The sequence below is a fragment of the Onychomys torridus genome, chromosome 6 (genome assembly GCF_903995425.1).
Source record: "Onychomys torridus chromosome 6, mOncTor1.1, whole genome shotgun sequence".
NCBI classification, from domain to species: domain Eukaryota; kingdom Metazoa; phylum Chordata; class Mammalia; order Rodentia; family Cricetidae; genus Onychomys; species Onychomys torridus.
Genome location: NC_050448.1, coordinates 127,717,636 through 127,734,812, shown reverse-complemented (window position 1 = coordinate 127,734,812; position 17,177 = coordinate 127,717,636). Strand labels below are relative to the sequence as shown.

The 17,177-nt window shown below is 44.1% G+C and overlaps 1 protein-coding gene across 1 annotated transcript in view; it reads left to right on the top strand.

Annotated features, from left to right (window-relative positions):
• The window catches only part of Gipc2 (GIPC PDZ domain containing family member 2), a 69,057-nt gene continuing 51,880 nt past the window's right edge, over positions 1-17,177 (top strand). Inside the window, exon 1 of the mRNA XM_036190720.1 lies at positions 1-313. Coding sequence (XP_036046613.1) covers positions 74-313 — 240 coding nt within the window. The 5' untranslated portion in view covers positions 1-73. The remainder of the gene's footprint in view (positions 314-17,177) is intronic.

Genomic DNA, 17,177 nt, shown 5'->3' with positions numbered 1-17,177 from the left:
CACAAAGTCCACTGTCCGAGGCCAAGGAGCTGGCACGGGTAGCACAGGTGGCCCACGCCATCGGCCCTGCAAGATGCCGCTTGGACTGCGCGGGAAGAAGAAGGCGGCCAAGTCCAAGGAGACGGCGCGTCTAGTGGAGGGCGAGAAGTCCGGCGTCCTCGAGGGTGTCCCTGGACCCCCAGCTCCGGCACGCAGGTTGGTGTTCCACGCACAACTGGCGCATGGCAGCGCCACGGGCCGAGTGGAGGAGTTCTCCAGCATCCAGGAGCTCTACGCCAAGATCGCCGGCGTGTTTGAGATCGAGCCGTCCGAGGTAAGCGCAGGGAGCGCAGCCTGTCTGCTGCCCAAGCTGGTGGCGCAGTCCCTGAGCGTCAAGTCGCCAGCAGGGTGGGGCGGTCCCCGGCGCCTCCGGGAAGAGAATGCTCAAGGAAAAGGCCAGTGCTGGGGCCGGATGGAACTGTCTGCTCAGATCCGGATTGTGGGTCACTGGGGTCCGGCGACTAGGCTTTGTTTTGTTGAGGAGCCGGCCGTGGACGTGCTCAGGGCCAGTCGTGCAGGGTAGGATGTGCGCCAGCACCTTCCGGGACTCAGACTTGCCAGGACAAATTAATGCCCTCCACCGGACCTGGACTTTACTCTTAGACTTTCTGTCAGAGTTGCCCTGGGAGTCTTAACCAGAGATAAAGGGGAGGGAAAAACAGTGAAGTGCCTTCCTGGACACACCCAGAGTAAAGGAGAAAGACGTCCTGGTGGGTCCAAAGTGAAGCTCACTTTGTCCACCACTGCTATTCTTAACAGCTCCAGAAGAAATGCTCTGGTAATATATAAGAAATTAAGAATCTGGGTTGTTATTCTTAAGGAGGTGACTCAGAAAACCACAGCAAACTGTCTGACTAACAAACAGTTTACATGCAAGAGCTCAGCTTCACCCTTCTCCCAAGGTATCTTTGAAAAGGGATCAAGAAATTTAGCGAGAGTACATAGTGCCCAGAAATGGAGTTCACCTAGTTTCTTTCCTGAATACATTAGTTTATGGGAAATTCTGTGGCCCCTTTATGTTTACCCAGAAGAGCCTCCTGCAAATGCAGGTGGGAGGGAAATGTTTTGGAGCTTCGGCAAAAAGCTTCAGTTCAAATTCCCGAAATCAACAGAAAAAAAAGCAGGTGCTTTGACACCCATTGTAACCCCAGTGCCTAGGGAGACTGATCTCTGGGGCCTGAGCCAGCCTAGTCTACTTGAAGTGAGACAACTGAGTCCAAGAAACAATGCTCAGGACTGTCCCCTGGCCTTCACATGCACCTGCACACATGAAAGCATTTTATTCACTCTTGTGTGAATGCGTGTGCTCTTGCATACACATGTATGCATGCGTGCATGCACAGACACACACAGAATTTTGTTTCTTTAGGAGTGCAGACTTTTGTTGCAGTGGGCTTCCAGAAGTGTAGAGTGTAATGTCCAGTAGCTTATACACATCAGTTCTGTAATTAGTTGTGTGTGGTTTTTTTGTTTTGTTTTGTTTTTTTGGAGCTGAGGATTGAACCCAGGGCATTGAGCTTGCTTGGCAAGCGCTCTACCACTGAGCTAAGCCCCCAACCCCTTTTTCTTTCTTTTTAAATTCATTGTTTATCGGTCTGTTTAAATGAAATTGAGGTCAAGGTGAAGTTTCAATAAGAAAAGAGTCATTTTTATTAATTCTTTGAGATTAAAACAATGATGTGTGTGGGTGTTTTGTTTGCATGTGCTTGTACGGTCAGACTCCTGAGACTGGAGGTTGTTGTGAGCTGCCATGTGGGTGCTGGGAATCTAACCAGGGCTGTCGCAAGACCTGTCAGTGCTCTTAGCTGCTGAGCCATCGCTCCGGCTCCAAGAGAAGAGTTTTAAAAGTATAACTTTGTCCTTTCAGGGTTCTAGGCTCCAAGGACACACCCCAAATTCTTTGTGTCACTCAGTTCTTTGAACAAAGGACCGCCACCATAACACAGTGTTTGCACAGGACTGTTGACTGGAAAGGTGATGTCAAAGCAGCCATTTCCTTTCCCTTCCTGGGGAAGGCAGGCAGCAGGTTAACAGGCAGCTGACTGTGGAGCCAGGCTCTGCCATCAAGCAGTAGCTGGGTGGTCCTGGCCAAGGTTGATGTCTCTCAGCATCAGCCACCTATCAAATGGAGATAAGGCTATCTACCACGGAGGCTGACATGCAGACTGGAGGAGTTTGTGTGTAAACCTAGCAGATTACACTGGATATGGTCAGTGCTCTAAAAACTGTAATTAATACTGTTGATACAGGCCAGTTAAACAAGGAGCTGACGTGCAAAGAGGTTGGGCCTTGATTAAGGTCACGTAGCTTGGGAGGAAAAAAAGCAAGGTTTCTATTTAAGCTTGGGTCCTCTGGTTCCCAAGCTAGTGTGTTTGTTAGCATAATACCGGACAGCTTGAAGCTCTCTGCTGTAGCCAGGGACTCCAGACTCAGTGCTTTATACAAGCAGTTTTGTGGTGATATTTTATTTGTGTACCCCAATAAAGCTTATCTGAGGATCAGAGGACAGCTACTACAGTAAACACAGAGGTCAGGCAATGGTAGCACACACCCTTAATCCTAGCATTTGGGAGGCAGAGATTCTTTCAAATCTCTGGAGTTCAAGGCCACACTGGGAACGGAGCCAGTGGCACACACCTTTAATTACCAGCACTAGTTAACCATTGAGGTCTGGAGGTCTGTACAGACAGGAAGTGATAGAGCTGGGCAGAGAGAGAAAGGGAGAGGGCAGGGACAGAAAGGCATGTAGGCGTGGGTACACAGGAGCAGCTCTCTCTGGTGAGGTGAGGTCGGCTGTGGTGTGTCCTATTCCTCTGATCTCTCAGTATTCACCCCAATGTGGCTCCAGGTTTTTATTAATAAGACTGTTCAGCAATTTGCCTTACACAGTTTTTCTTATCACTTATTGATACATTAATCTGAGCTAAAGACAAATGACTTTAGTCCATCTATTTAATCCTTAAGAAGTAAGGATTATTGTGTTCTTGCTTCACAAAGAGGAAACTAGGGCTTTGAGGTTCAGATTCAGAATCATACATGGTAAATGGCAGAGCCCCCATGAGAACCCCTTTTTTTCTTGACCCCAAATCCTATAAAACTGCATTGATAATCAGTTTTCCAGTCTTTTAGTAGTAGCTTGATAAACATGTAAAGTGTTTTCAGTTTTGAGTGCACTGACCTGCAAGATAAAATTCTAAGAGAAGCAATAAGCATAAGGTGTTTTGATGTGCAAAATCCATAAACACATTTTTATAGCAACAATATGTATGTATCAGCGTGTTTGTGTGCACAGCCAACATTAGTTTTCCAGCTGGATTATAATAACTGAATGGTGGGTGAGGTAGCTGCCAAGACTGACCACCTCACTTCCATCCTCAGAATCCACATGTGGAAAGATGCTGAACTCCTGCAAGGTGTTCCCTGACTGCTGTACTTCTACAGGACAGAGTGTTGGTCACCTGCTCCTTCCTGGGAAGCAGCTGGCTGTTGAGGGCTGCTGGGAGAGACAGTCAAGTCTTCCATGGTGCCGACACTTGGGAGTTGCCCATATTCCAGTGGATAGCTCCACACTCATGCTCATGGAGGCAGCCCTAGCTAGACTCAGAAACGATTTGGAAGTGATTGTTGGCAAGAATGGGGCTTGGCAGGAGTCAGAGGGGGATAAGAGAGCACAGGGGGTGGGGAGTTTGACCAAGTTACATTACTCACATGTATGAAATTGTCAAATAATAAATGTGCTTATCCTTGTATAGTTTAAACGTCCCAGTAGCTGACACTGAAGTTGCTTACTGAAATCAAGATCGCATCACACAGCTCTTCTGTAACCATCATGCCCATTGCATATACTCTGTAGTACACTAAGTAAACGAAAAACAAAACCAAAAACCTTCAGTTGTATATTAAGAGTGATGAGGATCACAAGTCTGAAGCCAGTTTGTGCTACATACAAGGCAAGATCCTATCTAAAAACCAAGCAAAAGTTGGCAGTGGTAGCATACGCCTTAAATCCCAGCACTCGAGAGGCAGATCTTTGTGAGTTCAAGGCCAGCCTGGGCTACAAATCGAGTTCCAGGACAGCCAGGCCTGTTACACAGAGAAACCTTGTCCTGAAAAGCCAAACAAGTAAATTTGTTTAAAACAATTGTTGTTGGTCACATACCTAAGATGCATTCTTGTGATCAGAAGGATGGCAGGTAGAATATAAGTTCCAGAGCGAGTTCCAGGACAGCCAGGGCTACACAGAGAAACCTTGTCTTGAAAAACAAACCAAAACAAACAAAAAAGGAAAGCAAAAGCCCACAAACAAGAAGAAGGAGAAGAAGGAGAAGGAGAAGGAGAAGGAGAAGGAGAAGGAGAAGGAGAAGGAGAAGGAGAAGGAGAAGGAGAAGGAGAAGGAGAAGAAGAAGAAGCAAGGTGACACACCTTTAGTCCTGGGAAGTGATGGCAGGAAGCAGAAAAGTATATAAGACATAAGGACCAGGAACTAGGTCCTTTTAAAGCTTTTAGACTTTTAGCAACAGTTCAGTTGAGATTCATTCTGGATGAGGACTCAGAGGCTTCCAGTTTGAGGAAATGAGATCAGCTGAGAAGTTGGCGAGGTGAAGTTAGCTGTGGCTGTTCTGCCTCTCTGATCTTTCATCATTCACCCCAATACCTGGCCTCAGGTTTGATTTTATTAATAAGACCTTTTAAGATTTGTGCTACAGTATGTCATGAAAGTAGAAACAGGACTGTGGGAAAAGGAAGGTCCTTACAGGACAGGGGTAGTGTATGAGGAATGAATACAGTCCAAGCACATGATGTTTCTGAATGAGATCATCTCTACAGAACCCATCATGACGCTCAACGAACAAATACAAAAACAAGAAGATGCTCCTGTGAAATGACTGTTGTGGGTTTTAGCTGTTTCCTAGTCCCTGGAGGAAGAAGTGAATGAAGCCTACGAATTGCTTTGGGTTTGTACTGGTGCTGGCTGGGTGCAGACTATTGTAATCATTGCATTGAAACAGATGGCTGATTATGCAAAAAGCCTCTATCCAATGCTTTCCCCCCACACACAGCTAAATGAGCAATTCAGTAAGCAAGAGAGAGAGAAAGAGGAAAAAAAAGTAAGTAATTGACTCTAAAAGGCTGGTTAACTCATCACACAAATGAAGGGCATCTCTTTAGAAAGCTGAATAGCATTTTTTCTTTCTTTTTTTTCGTGTGTGTGTGTGTGTGTGTGTGTGTGTGTGTGTGTGTGTGTGTGTGTGTGTTGGGAGTGGGTGGTATATGTGTGTAGATGTGTGTAGCATATGCATGTGTGTATGATATATATTTTGGTTCATGCCGGTAAGAGTGTGTACATGCACATGATGTTTGAATACAGGAGCCAGAGCAGAATTTGGGGTGCCTTCCTCTGTTCTCTGCCTTATTGCCTTGAGACAGAGCCATTCACTGAATCTGACCATCCCCTCAGTACCTAGGCTGACTGGGCTCTTGGAATCTTCCGTCTTTGCCCCACAACATTGGGCTCCCAGGCACGCGCAGCTACACTCAGCTTTTTATGTTGTGTTGATCTGAACTCAGATCTTGATGCTTGTACAAGCACTCTACCTCTAAGCTAAATCCCCAACCCCTGTACAAGCACTTTTAACCATGCAGCATTTCCCCAATCTCTAAAGTGTTTTTAAAAAAATTCAGGTTACATAAAAGAGTTGAGTCATTGTGACTGTAGCTCATGAGCTCTTGAGCATGGTTACACATTTTGTTGAAGAGGCGTTTTGAATATTTAACTACTGTAATTGTTCAGCAAGTAGTTGGTTGCATGATATGTCTTCAAAATCCTTATTATGAGGAAAGACTGTAGGAGCAGGTCATACACTAGAATGTGGTTAGAAGTTTGTATATCCAGAAACCAGAAACTCAGACTCAGTTTCTTTCCAGGGTTCAGGAATTATTTCCGTGGTCTTGATTATACTGGTCAGTGACCTCCCTCACTTGTTTCAGACTTTTAAAAAGTATTTTGGAATATTTGCATCTGCATAATGAAATGAAATGTCTTGGGGATAGAAGCTAAGTAAGTCTAAACAGAAAATTAACTTCTGTTTTATATATACTTTATACACACAGCAAAGTTAATTTTATGTTTTATATTCACCTTATACACAACCTGAATGTAATTTTTAGACCACTTTGAGTACATGCCCAGATTTTTTCTGCATCCCATCACTTGAGGTCAGGTGTGGAATTTTATACATGTGCCATGTTGACACTCAAAAAGTTTCAGATTTGGGGACATTTTGGATTAGAGATGTGCAACCTTTATCAGTTTGTATAATTAGATGCCAAATAGCTCATCAAATGAGTGAGTGAACCATCGTGTGGTTCATTCTCTCTTGACTTATACACAAATGTATAAATGTCTCACTCTGTTGCACAGACTTGCCTCTAACTCTCAGCTTTAGTCAATTCTGTCTTTTTAGTAGCTAGGACCATGTGCATGTGTGATCATGAAGCCAAAACCAAAATGTGATTTTAAAATTTAAAGCTCTCCGTTTCCAAACATGTCATTACTAATCTTAATAGAAAAACAGCCAGGGTTCTTTTCATGGCATTTGTTCCCATCTCTGGAGCCTGTTCTTACTTTCCATCTTGTTGAGGAAGGGTCTTTCTTTTTCTGCTACTCCATGTACTTCTGGCCTACCATCATCTGGCTGATTACCCTGTACCACCTCCCATCTCACTGTAGGAGAGCTGGGATTATAGATGCGCCACTGCATCCAGCTTTTGATTAAGTGGGTCCACAGAGGGGACTCACTGAGGTCATTATCAGGGACTCAGGTCATTATCAGGAACTAGGTTACCAGGGACTCAGGTCATTATCAGGAACTCAGGCCATTGTGGACTCAGGTCATCAGAGACTCAGATCATGGCTTCTACTCATTGAACCATATTTCCAGGCTGTGTTCCCATCTCTTAAACTTACCATTCCCAATTCTCCTTTATAGCCAAATTCCTTCAGAACTGCTGTCTTTACTGGGATGTAGTTACTATCTCATTCTGTGCTCACAACCCTCCGTGGAGTCTCATCTCATTTGGAAGAAAAGCCCAAATGCCATGACGGACTCCAAGTCCTGCGATCTCTATATCATTGTTCTTTCTGCCCCAGCCAGTCTGGCTGTGTTCTTCCTTGAATGCTGGAGGCCCTTGAGGGTTTCTTCATGACTGTTGACTTTGATGGGCTTCTTCTGGGTGCATGTTGTTCCTCTTGGCAAGGCTGACCTTGATCATCCCATCTTGATACATAGAACCTCCCAATTACTGCCTTGTTTAATTTTCCTCCACTACGTTCTACTGATCTAACTATACAACTTTACTTTCTGTCCTGTGCTAATAAAATAAGAGCTCCACATGGACAAGAACTTTTGTCCTCTTTGTTTGCTGATGTAACTCCAAGGGCCTAAAAGCTCTACCTGACCTGGAACATCCTTGGAAATTTGGTTAAGTTTCTTGTGGGTTTTTTGGTTTCTTGAGTTAGGTGCTGTGAAGCCCAAGCTATCCTCAAACTTGTAGCAATTCTCCTGCCTCAGCCTCATGAGTGCTGGGGTTACAGGTGTGTACTACCATGCCCAGTTTATGGGGTGCTAGGGACTGAATCCAAGGTTTTGTGCATGCTAGGCAAGCACTCTACCAACTGAACTATATCTCCAGCTCCATGGCTTCATATTTATTATGAAAAATGTATTTGTTGAGTAAAAGAATCCTCACAGATTTAGTATTTATAATTCTACATCATTAGCATTAAAGCTTTAGTGCTGATGTTTAATGTAGATGTTAACTTTTTATATTGAATGCAGGAGTGACTGTCTTCAGTGGGGAAAGTATTATATCTTTAACCTTTTTCTTTATTCTCAATTTAATTCAGTGTGTGTGTGTGTGTGTGTGTGTGTGTGTGTGTGTGTGTGTGTACGTACCACATGAATGTAAGCACATGGGTGCACACACAACTTTGTGTGTATAAGCAGAGGCAGAGGGGGATGTTGGGTGTTTTCTTTTATTGCTTTGTGTGTCTTGCCTTGAGACATAGTGTCTCTCTAAATTGGAAGCTTGCCCTTTTGGCTAGGCCAACTGGTCACCAAGCTTCTGGGGTCTGCCTGTCACTGTTCTCCAGAGCTGGTCTTATAAGCATACATAGCCATGCCCAACTGGGTATTCAAATTCAGATTTTCATGCTTGTGCATCTCCCTTTAATATAAAAAAGTATGTATTTAAGGTGTAAAACACAGTATTTGATAGATATATATAGTGCAATTACAGCAGTCAAGCTAATTAGCATATTGATTTTGTAAATGCTGACATTTGCAGCTGTTTGCAAGCAAAGTCACTTCCTACGTGAGTTGCAGCATATGGGAAGCTGCCTTTTGAGGCTTTTTTGAAGCACTCTCCTTTCTCAACTTTTTGGCACCAGCACCAAGCTGTGGAGTTCTGGAGGACATAAAATGTTCTTCAGTCTTTACTGGTTTCCCAGTGACACACATAACTGGCAGGTGGAACTGCTCTTGACCTGACCCACACATGTGAAATCTAGGAAGATCGGAGGGGTGGGGGCTGGGATTCACAGACACCCCACTCCCAGTGACAGGAATGCCACAGAATGGGGGGAGGGTGTGTGGGAGAAACACAGCTGACCTCAGGAGGCACCCGAGGTAGCTTCGGCTGCCTCCTCTTGTGTGGGAACAGCCCCTCAGAGAGTGGATGTCAGGTAAAATCACTCCAAGACTGCACAATATTTCCCCAGTAAACAGTTTTATTAAGGTCCACGGCTGTAGGATTAGCAGCATTTCCTGAGTATGCACAGGGCAAGCCTATGCTTCGATGGCCTTGTCCCCAACCACTCTACGGTAACCTGAAACCTATCTTCATTCCTTCCATTCTTTATTTTTTTCTTTCATTTTCTCTTTCTTCCTTTCCATTTGTTTAAAATTTTAATTTCTTATTTTTCTTTGACAATTTCATATATGAGTATTGTGCATTTTAACCAGATTCACCCACCATTGCCCTATCTGGTTCTCTCCTATTTCCATTGTGCCTCTTCCTGACAAGTTCCCCCACTTTCCTGTCCTTTTGTTTTGGCCCAGTGAGTTTAGTTAGGGTTGCTTTTATGGAACATGAGTAGGGAGTTATTTACATAAGCATGGGAAACTTACCAGTACCTACTCTATCGAAGAAAAATGGTCCTCTTCCTCTAGCAGCCATTAATTCCCAATATCTCCTCAGTTAGCCAAATGCTGCTGTCTTACATACACACACACACACACACACACACACACACACACACACACGCACGCACACGCGCACGCACACGCGCCCGCGCCCATGCACACACACACACACACACACACACACACACACACACACACACACGTATATGGGGACCAGAGGTCAACCCCAAGTGATGGTTCTCAGATCTTGTCCACTTCATTTTTTGAGGTAAAATCTCTTACTAACTTGGAGCCAAATAGGCTGGATGTGATTGAGCCCTAGGATCCACCTATCTCTACTGCCCTTGCACTGAGGCCTACCAGTGCACACTGCCACGTATAGTTTTTTATTTTATTTATGTGTACATGTGTATACCTGTATGTGCACTGTATGCATGCAGATGCCTGCAGAGGCAAAAAGAGGGTATTAGAACCCATGGAACTGGAGTTATAGGTGGTTGTGAGCTGCTTAAAGTGGGTGCCAATAACCAGAGTCCTCTTTAAGAGAAGCAAGAGCTCTTAAACACTGAGCCATCTCTCCAGCACCCTCAATTTAAAACGGGTTCTTGGGATTGAATGCAGGTCTTCATGTTTGCCTGGCAAGTGATTTACTCACTGACCTATCTCTCCAGACCTTCCAGCCCAAGACCTCAATGCTCCCTTTGGGGCACAGTCTCCAGGCAGCATTCTCATTCATAGTGTGTTATATGTAGGAGTGAACTTTGGGGCAGAAGTCCGGTGGTCTTTGGAAAGGATTTACTGATGGTTAGTGATGTGTGCGTGCTAAAGGGACACCCTGAATTAGGTCTCCCTCGCTCCACCTATTTTATGTTCTGATTCTCCAATTCTTTGATATTTTCAGTCTTCGGAGTTTCTGGTTACTTCTAAATACCTTCCACCAACCAAGGTAGCCCCCTGCTACCTCCTCTCATCATGTTATGTCTCCCCTGTGGCCGCTACTATCATCATGTGTTTTGACATGCTTCTCTGTACATTTCAGACTTTTTAGTTAGAGTCTCAAGTATGCCAGGTTGGTCTTAAAGTGCATGTCGATGAGGATGGTCTTGAACTTCTGATCATCTTGCCTCCACCTCCTGAGTGCCAGGTTGCAGGTGTGTTCCATCATGCTCAGGTTATGTGATGTTGAGGTGCGAATCCAAGGTTTTGTGCATGTTAGTCAACTGAGTCACACCTCCAACCTCACATTTAGTAAGTTTTAAGCATTTTCTCCCATTGTGTCTTTTCTAATGCTGTTTTTTTTTTGTTTGTTTGTTTCAATATTTTTTAAACCCCAGTCTGTCTGTCTTTCTTTCTCTTTTCTTTCTTTCTTATATATATGGTGTTCTGTCTGCATGTATGCCTGCATGCCAGAAGAGGTGGCATTAGAGATGGTTGTGAGCCACCATGTGGTTTCTGGGAATTGAACTCAGGACCTTTGGAAGGTCAGCCAATGTTCTTAACCTCTGAGCCATCTCTCCAGCCCAACCCTAGTCTTTTTAATTCCATTCTCAACTGCAATTCTGCCAAGAAACTTTCCCTATGGACCTACTCATTTTGAAAGTGGCAAGTGCACACTGTACTATAAGACGAATCTTATAAGGTCTTATTAATAAAAACAAACCCAGGGCCAGGTATTGGGGTAAATGTTCCTCAAACTGGAAGGCTCTGAGTCCTCAGATCTCAGCTGAACTGCTGCTAAAAGCCTAAAAGCTTAACCAGGCCAAAAGCTTCTAGTTTCTGGTCCTCAAGCCTTATATACCTTTCTGCCATCACTTCCTGGGATTAAAGGTGGGAGTCACCATGCCTGGCTGTTTCCAGTGTGGTTTTGAACTCACAGAGACCCAGACGGATCTCTGCTTTAGAAGTTCTAGGATTAAAGGTGTGTGTGCCACCATTTTCTGGCCTCTGTATCTAGTGGCTGTCTTGTTCTCTGACCCCAGATAAGTTTATTAGGGTACACAATATATTGGGGAACACAATATCACCACACTGTACCCCATAGCATTGGCATCCTGAGTTACACTCAGTGACTTCTCCCTCTCTCTTCCTGAGAGCAGGGCTGTTTAAAAAGTCTTGTTTCTTAAGTCACCAGATGGTTTGCCATACGCCTTTGTTAGATAAATGTGCATGGTGGATACAGTGACATGCATGGTGGGTATAGTGAGATGAACAGTGGATACAGTGAGATCATTGGTGGATCCAGTGAGATGAACAGTGGATACAGTGAGATCAATGGTGGATCCAGTGAGATGCACGGTGGACACAATGACATGCATGGTGGACACAGTGAGATGCACGGTGGACACCGTGACATGCACGGTGGACACTGTGAGATGCATGGTGGACACAGTGAGATGCATGGTGGACACAGTGAGATGCATGGTGGACACAGTGAGATACATGGTGGACACTGTGAGATGCATAGTGGACACAGTGAGATGCATGGTGGACACTGTGAGATGCATGGTAGACACAGTGAGATGCATGGTGGGTACAGTGAGATGCATGGTGGACACAGTGAGATGCATGGTGGACACAGTGAGATGCATGGTAGACACAGTGAGATGCATGGTGGGTACAGTGAGATGCATGGTGGACACAGTGAGATGCATGGTGGACACAGTGAGACTAAGTGACAGTAAAGACAGCAGTGGAACTCAAGTCTCCTAGATTGTGCAGCTTTATTCTCCAGGCCAGGAAGGTGACTTATTTTTTAGATGGTGCAGAAATACCCGACTCATGTTCTGCAGGTAAAGCTTAATCAACCATGCATTTGCTCTGTTTACTTTATAAATAATGTTTGGTTTGCTGGTATTTTCTGGATTTGTGCTATCTTGCCTAAGAACTTAGAAATGTGTTAACAATCACTTTGCATGCTTAGTGTTCCCCTATGAACATTAGTTTCATTTTCATGTGAAAATTTTAAGAAAATTTTAAGCAAAGGAGGGGGACCGGTGAGATGGCTCTGTGGGTAAAGGCACCTGTGGCCAACCCTGGCAACCTGAGTTCTATACCTGGGCCTGAATACTGCCTACTGCAAGCTGTTCTCTGACCTCATGTTCCTGCTAGGGTGCGTGCTCATATGTGCACACACACACAAACACATGAATTAAAAAACACAGAACGAAAAGAAGCTCAGAGATGAGCGTATGCTCTTGAGCTGAGCAGACTAGCCTGAAGGAGCTGATTAGGTAGTGGGCCTTCATGTCTGCTCATTCCTCCAGCTATTTGAAGTATGCAGTAGGTGTGTTATGCAAGAGCTAGAGACACTCAGATAATCTAGGACTATTTGTGTGTGCCTGTGTCTGTCTGGGCTGCTGTAACAAACTGTTCTAGTCCAAGTGGCTAATAAGCTCCTTTCTAGGGCTGGGAGATGGCTCAGCGGGTAAAGCATTTGCTGTGCCAATGTGAGGACCTGACTTCAGATTCCAAGAACACACACAAAGCTGAATGTGGAACGAGTCTATAATCCCAGTGTTGCCATGGAAAGACAGGAGAATCCCTAGAAGCTTTAGGGCCAGTTATCATGGTGAATATGGCAGTGAACAACAATAGAGAGACCCTGCCTCAAACAAGGTAGGTGAGGACTGACTTCTGAGACTGTCCTCTGACTTCCCCATGAGTGTCTCATCTGTATGCACAAGCATGCTCATGCATGCGTGCACACACACACACACACACACACACACACACACACACACACTTTTTTTTTTTTTTTTAACAGCGAAATACCTCTTACCTCTTCTTTCTTTTTTTGCTGGGGGACTACATTTTTTCTGTGCCCTACATTATGAGTCACAAATCAGCTTCTTAGAGTCTCTGTGTCTGGGTCCAGTGAGGGAGGGCCAGGACTCTCTCATGCCTGTGGCTCCTGGATTCAACTCTATCCTGCCTGCAGTGTCATGTGGTGGAGGCAGGTGAAAACAGAAGACTCCTGCAGGAGAGGAGCTGGCCATGGTGCATATTCTGAGATGTCTTAAATTAAATTAGCATTATCTCATGGCCTACCTGGAACATGTTGTTCTTTAGGACTTCCATGCATTATCTTGTCCTTTACCTGAAAGTTTTCCTCTGCTCTTTCTTGTTAACCTGTTCTTTAGCTGGAGGGCGCAGACTACCAAAACCCCTCCACATGGGGACTGAAGTGCATGCCCCTCCCTGAACGTTGGTAACTCTTGTCAGGGTATTGATTTGTTGTGTCTCTCCTTTGAGGGCTACTCTGGGCAGGGACCAGCATTAGGATACAGCTAAGTTTTGTAATGTGAAGCTTTTTATTATGGAATCTGTACATGCAAAAGCAAGAGAATAATATAGCTTATTCCTGTGCCCAGCACCAACAGCTACCAAACATTTGCCAACATTTCTTCCTTTCATCCTCCATTAAGAGAGATTTTATTGTTAAGTAAACATAGCAGAGGAGAGCACATGAGACATGTCAGGTATAATGGAGCAGTTGAACACTCTTGAAGCCAGGAGCATCAGGAGACAGACCTTGTCCCAGAAGGGCCTTCCAAGTGTTTCCTCCACTTGCTTCCAAGAGGAACCACTGTCTTGGTTTTTATGGTAATGAGTCTCACACAGATCTTTATAGTTTTTAAAAGTTATTTATGAGTAAATGTGTGTATCATGTGTATGCAGGTGCAGAGACAGCTGGAAGAGAGCATTGGATCTTCCAGAACTGAAGTTATAGGTGGTTGTGAGCTGCTATGTGGGAATTGAAGCTGGGTCCTCTGCAAGAACAGCAAGTGCTCCTAACTTCTGAACCATCTCTCCAGCCCTATACTTATACTCTTATCACTTCAGTATACTTTTTTTTTTTTTTTTTTAAATTTCGGCAGTGTCTCTTGTGGCCTCAGATTCCATCCGTAACCAAGAAAGACCTTCAACTTCTTATTTTTTTATTACCTTTATTTATTTGTATGTGGGGGTGCACTGCTATAGCATGGCTGTGGAGGTCAGAGGGCAGGTTATGGGAGTTGCTTCTCTCCTTCCACTGGATAGACCCCAGAATCTAACTTAAGTCATCAGGTGGCAGACACCTTTACCATCTAGCCAGCTCTGGATCTTCAGTTTCTGACACTCCTTCCCACCTTCCTAAATTTGGGGGCTTACATGACTGTACCACCGAGCATGACTCATGTGGTGCTAAGGCTAGAACCTTAGTGTCGGGGCTCAGGGCTCTGTGTATGCTTGGTGAAGACAATGACGTAGAGCTGTGTGAATGTCACTCTCTCCGCGCTTTAAAGGTGAAGCTGGTTAGAAGCACACTGAACACCTGTTCTGTATAGTCGGTAGTGGCAGGTGAGGAGTGGATCTAAGAAAGAGACAAAGGCCTGGAGGGGAAGCCACTGTGAGCTTGTGGTGTCCCTGTGTTAGGATAACTGCTATTGTGTCAGCAAGGTGGAGCCACATTTTAATGATTCCTATGAAGTCTGTGTGTCTCTAGCCAGGCAGTGATGTTGCATGCCTTTAATCCCAGCGCTTGGTAGGCAGAGCCAGGAGGATCTTTGTGAGTTGAAGGCCAGCCTGGTCTGCAGAGCAAGATCCAGGACAGGCACCAAAGCTACGGGGGAAAAAAAGAAGTCTGTGTGTCTCATAGAAGGCCCTTGTACTCTTTTGTTGTTTTTCTCTGTCTCCTGAGGATAAAGCCCTGAGTTAGCCAAAGGGTGTTCCTTGAAACTAATTATTCAGAGAGGAGTAACTAATTAATAAATACCTTTGGGCTAGATGCTTGCTGAGCTAGACAGGAGAAAGGCAGTGAAGAGGTGGCTTCTCTGGGTTAGGATCCAAAAAAAAGGCAAAACAAAAACCAAAAAGCAAAGCTTGGCATTAGGAACTGTAGCTCTTGTGTGGTATGCTGAGTGTTTGGGTGTTAAATGAATAGCTGGAAATCAAAGCTTGGACTTGGCCAACACCAGCCAGGTCCTGAAGTAGATTTGTGCTACCAGGAGCAGACACATCTCGTAGTCATAAAAAAGGTAAAAAAATCTATGTTATTAAAACATCTTAAATATCATATTCTGGAGATCTCTGAAGTGTTTGAAGACCACCTCTCTATCTAAAATATATTTCTGTTTGACCTTGAAAACATACCTAACATATGACGACAAGTTTGATAGTAATAGGTGACTAACTACTAACCTACATTTCTCTATTAGTGGCCTACAAGGTCCCGCAGTTTTTCTGGATATCTGAAAACCTGGAAGGGATTTAGAGCTTGTCAGTGTTCACTTTTCAGAAAGTGTCTGACCTATTAGTGGCTGAGCAGGCTAGGAACTCAAGCATTGAGAAAGCACCATTGTTATGTGTATAAAAATCTCCCTGGAGATAAAGCACATGTAGAGGGACAGGTCCAACTGTTTTTATTTGGTGGCTGACACCCAGGATCCACATAGCAGTTTGTAAAAGTAACAGGTTCCTAAGTTACAGTGTTAAAGTGGCCTTGGAGGGATACACAGTGTCAGAGTTAAGGAGATGGTGATTCTGTATCATTGTTATGGTGATTCACACATCAATGTGTCATTTTCATGCAAGGGTGGCCACTTGATCTGTGTTAGAGCTATTTTCTTCCTGATCCAGGGCCAATTCTGATTCAGCCTCCCAAAATATCTCTCATTTGACATTAGCTCACATTCTGGTTGTAGTTGGGGTGTTCCCCATCCCTGTTACTTTACTCTCTGTCTCTAGTCTTTGTATTTCCCACTTCCTAGCTTGATCTTCCGTCTGTATAAATGGGTGGGAGAAGGGAAGTCCCCACTAGGAACAGGAAGAATGTGATTACTGTTGACACATGCTATCTTATCCACAGTGGTGACTCCTTCCCGAGCCTCTAAAAAACGATCACGATTCACAGTGGAGGCGACTGGAGCTCACAACACAAGTGCCCTATGAAGACGGTGCAGGGCAAAGTCTTTGACCCCGAGTGTCTCTCCAAATCCAAAGTTCACCCTGCCTCCCTTTTCTCCTCAGACAACACAAGGTCTTGTTATGTAGTCAGGCTTAGCTAGAAATCTCCATGTAGCCCAAACTGGTCTTAAAATCACCCTCCTCCTCCTGCATGCATCCCTTCAAAGCCAATGCCTTCTCTTTCCTTTATAAATGATTTTTAATTAAAAAACAAAACAAAACAGGATCTCTCTATGTAGTTCTGGCTGTTCTGTAATCGTTAGGCAAGTCAGGCTGGCCTTGAACTCATGAATATCTACCTGCCTTTGACTCCAAAGTACTGGGATTAAAGGATGTTTGCCACCAAGCCTGGCTTCATAAATGATTCTTAACTTTATGCTCAAATTTGTCTAATACTAAACATGTGATACCATCATTACCACTCTGAAATAATACTTTAAACATTATCTATCTATGCATACAATTTAAGGCATGATATATTAATTAATCATAATATTAGAGAGAAACAAATAATGTTTTTAGTATATAGATAATTGGAAAAAACAGAAGACAAAATACATTTTCATAGCAGGCCGGAGCAATAGCTTAGAAGTTAAGAGCACTGGCTGCTCTTCCAGATTCTCAGCATCTATGTGGTAGCTCACAACTGCTTGTAACTCCAGTTGAAGGGGACCCAAGGCCTTCTCCTGATCTCTTCAAGTACCAGACACACACAGAGTGCACAGGCATACATGCAGGCAAAACACCATTACATGTGAAATAAACATAGCAACACCAGGAGCTAACTGAAACACTTGTTAAAAGTAAATAATATGGGTAGGGTTCTGTTAGTGACTTCATTTTCTCAAATGAACGATTCTTAGTAAATATTTGCATAAAACAAATGGGTCTTTGATTTGCATGGTCACTGCAGTCCAGGAGAATTCAGAACAAAAAGTACTTACTTCACTTGTAACACAGAGTTAGAGTCTAGACTTAAATGAATGTGTT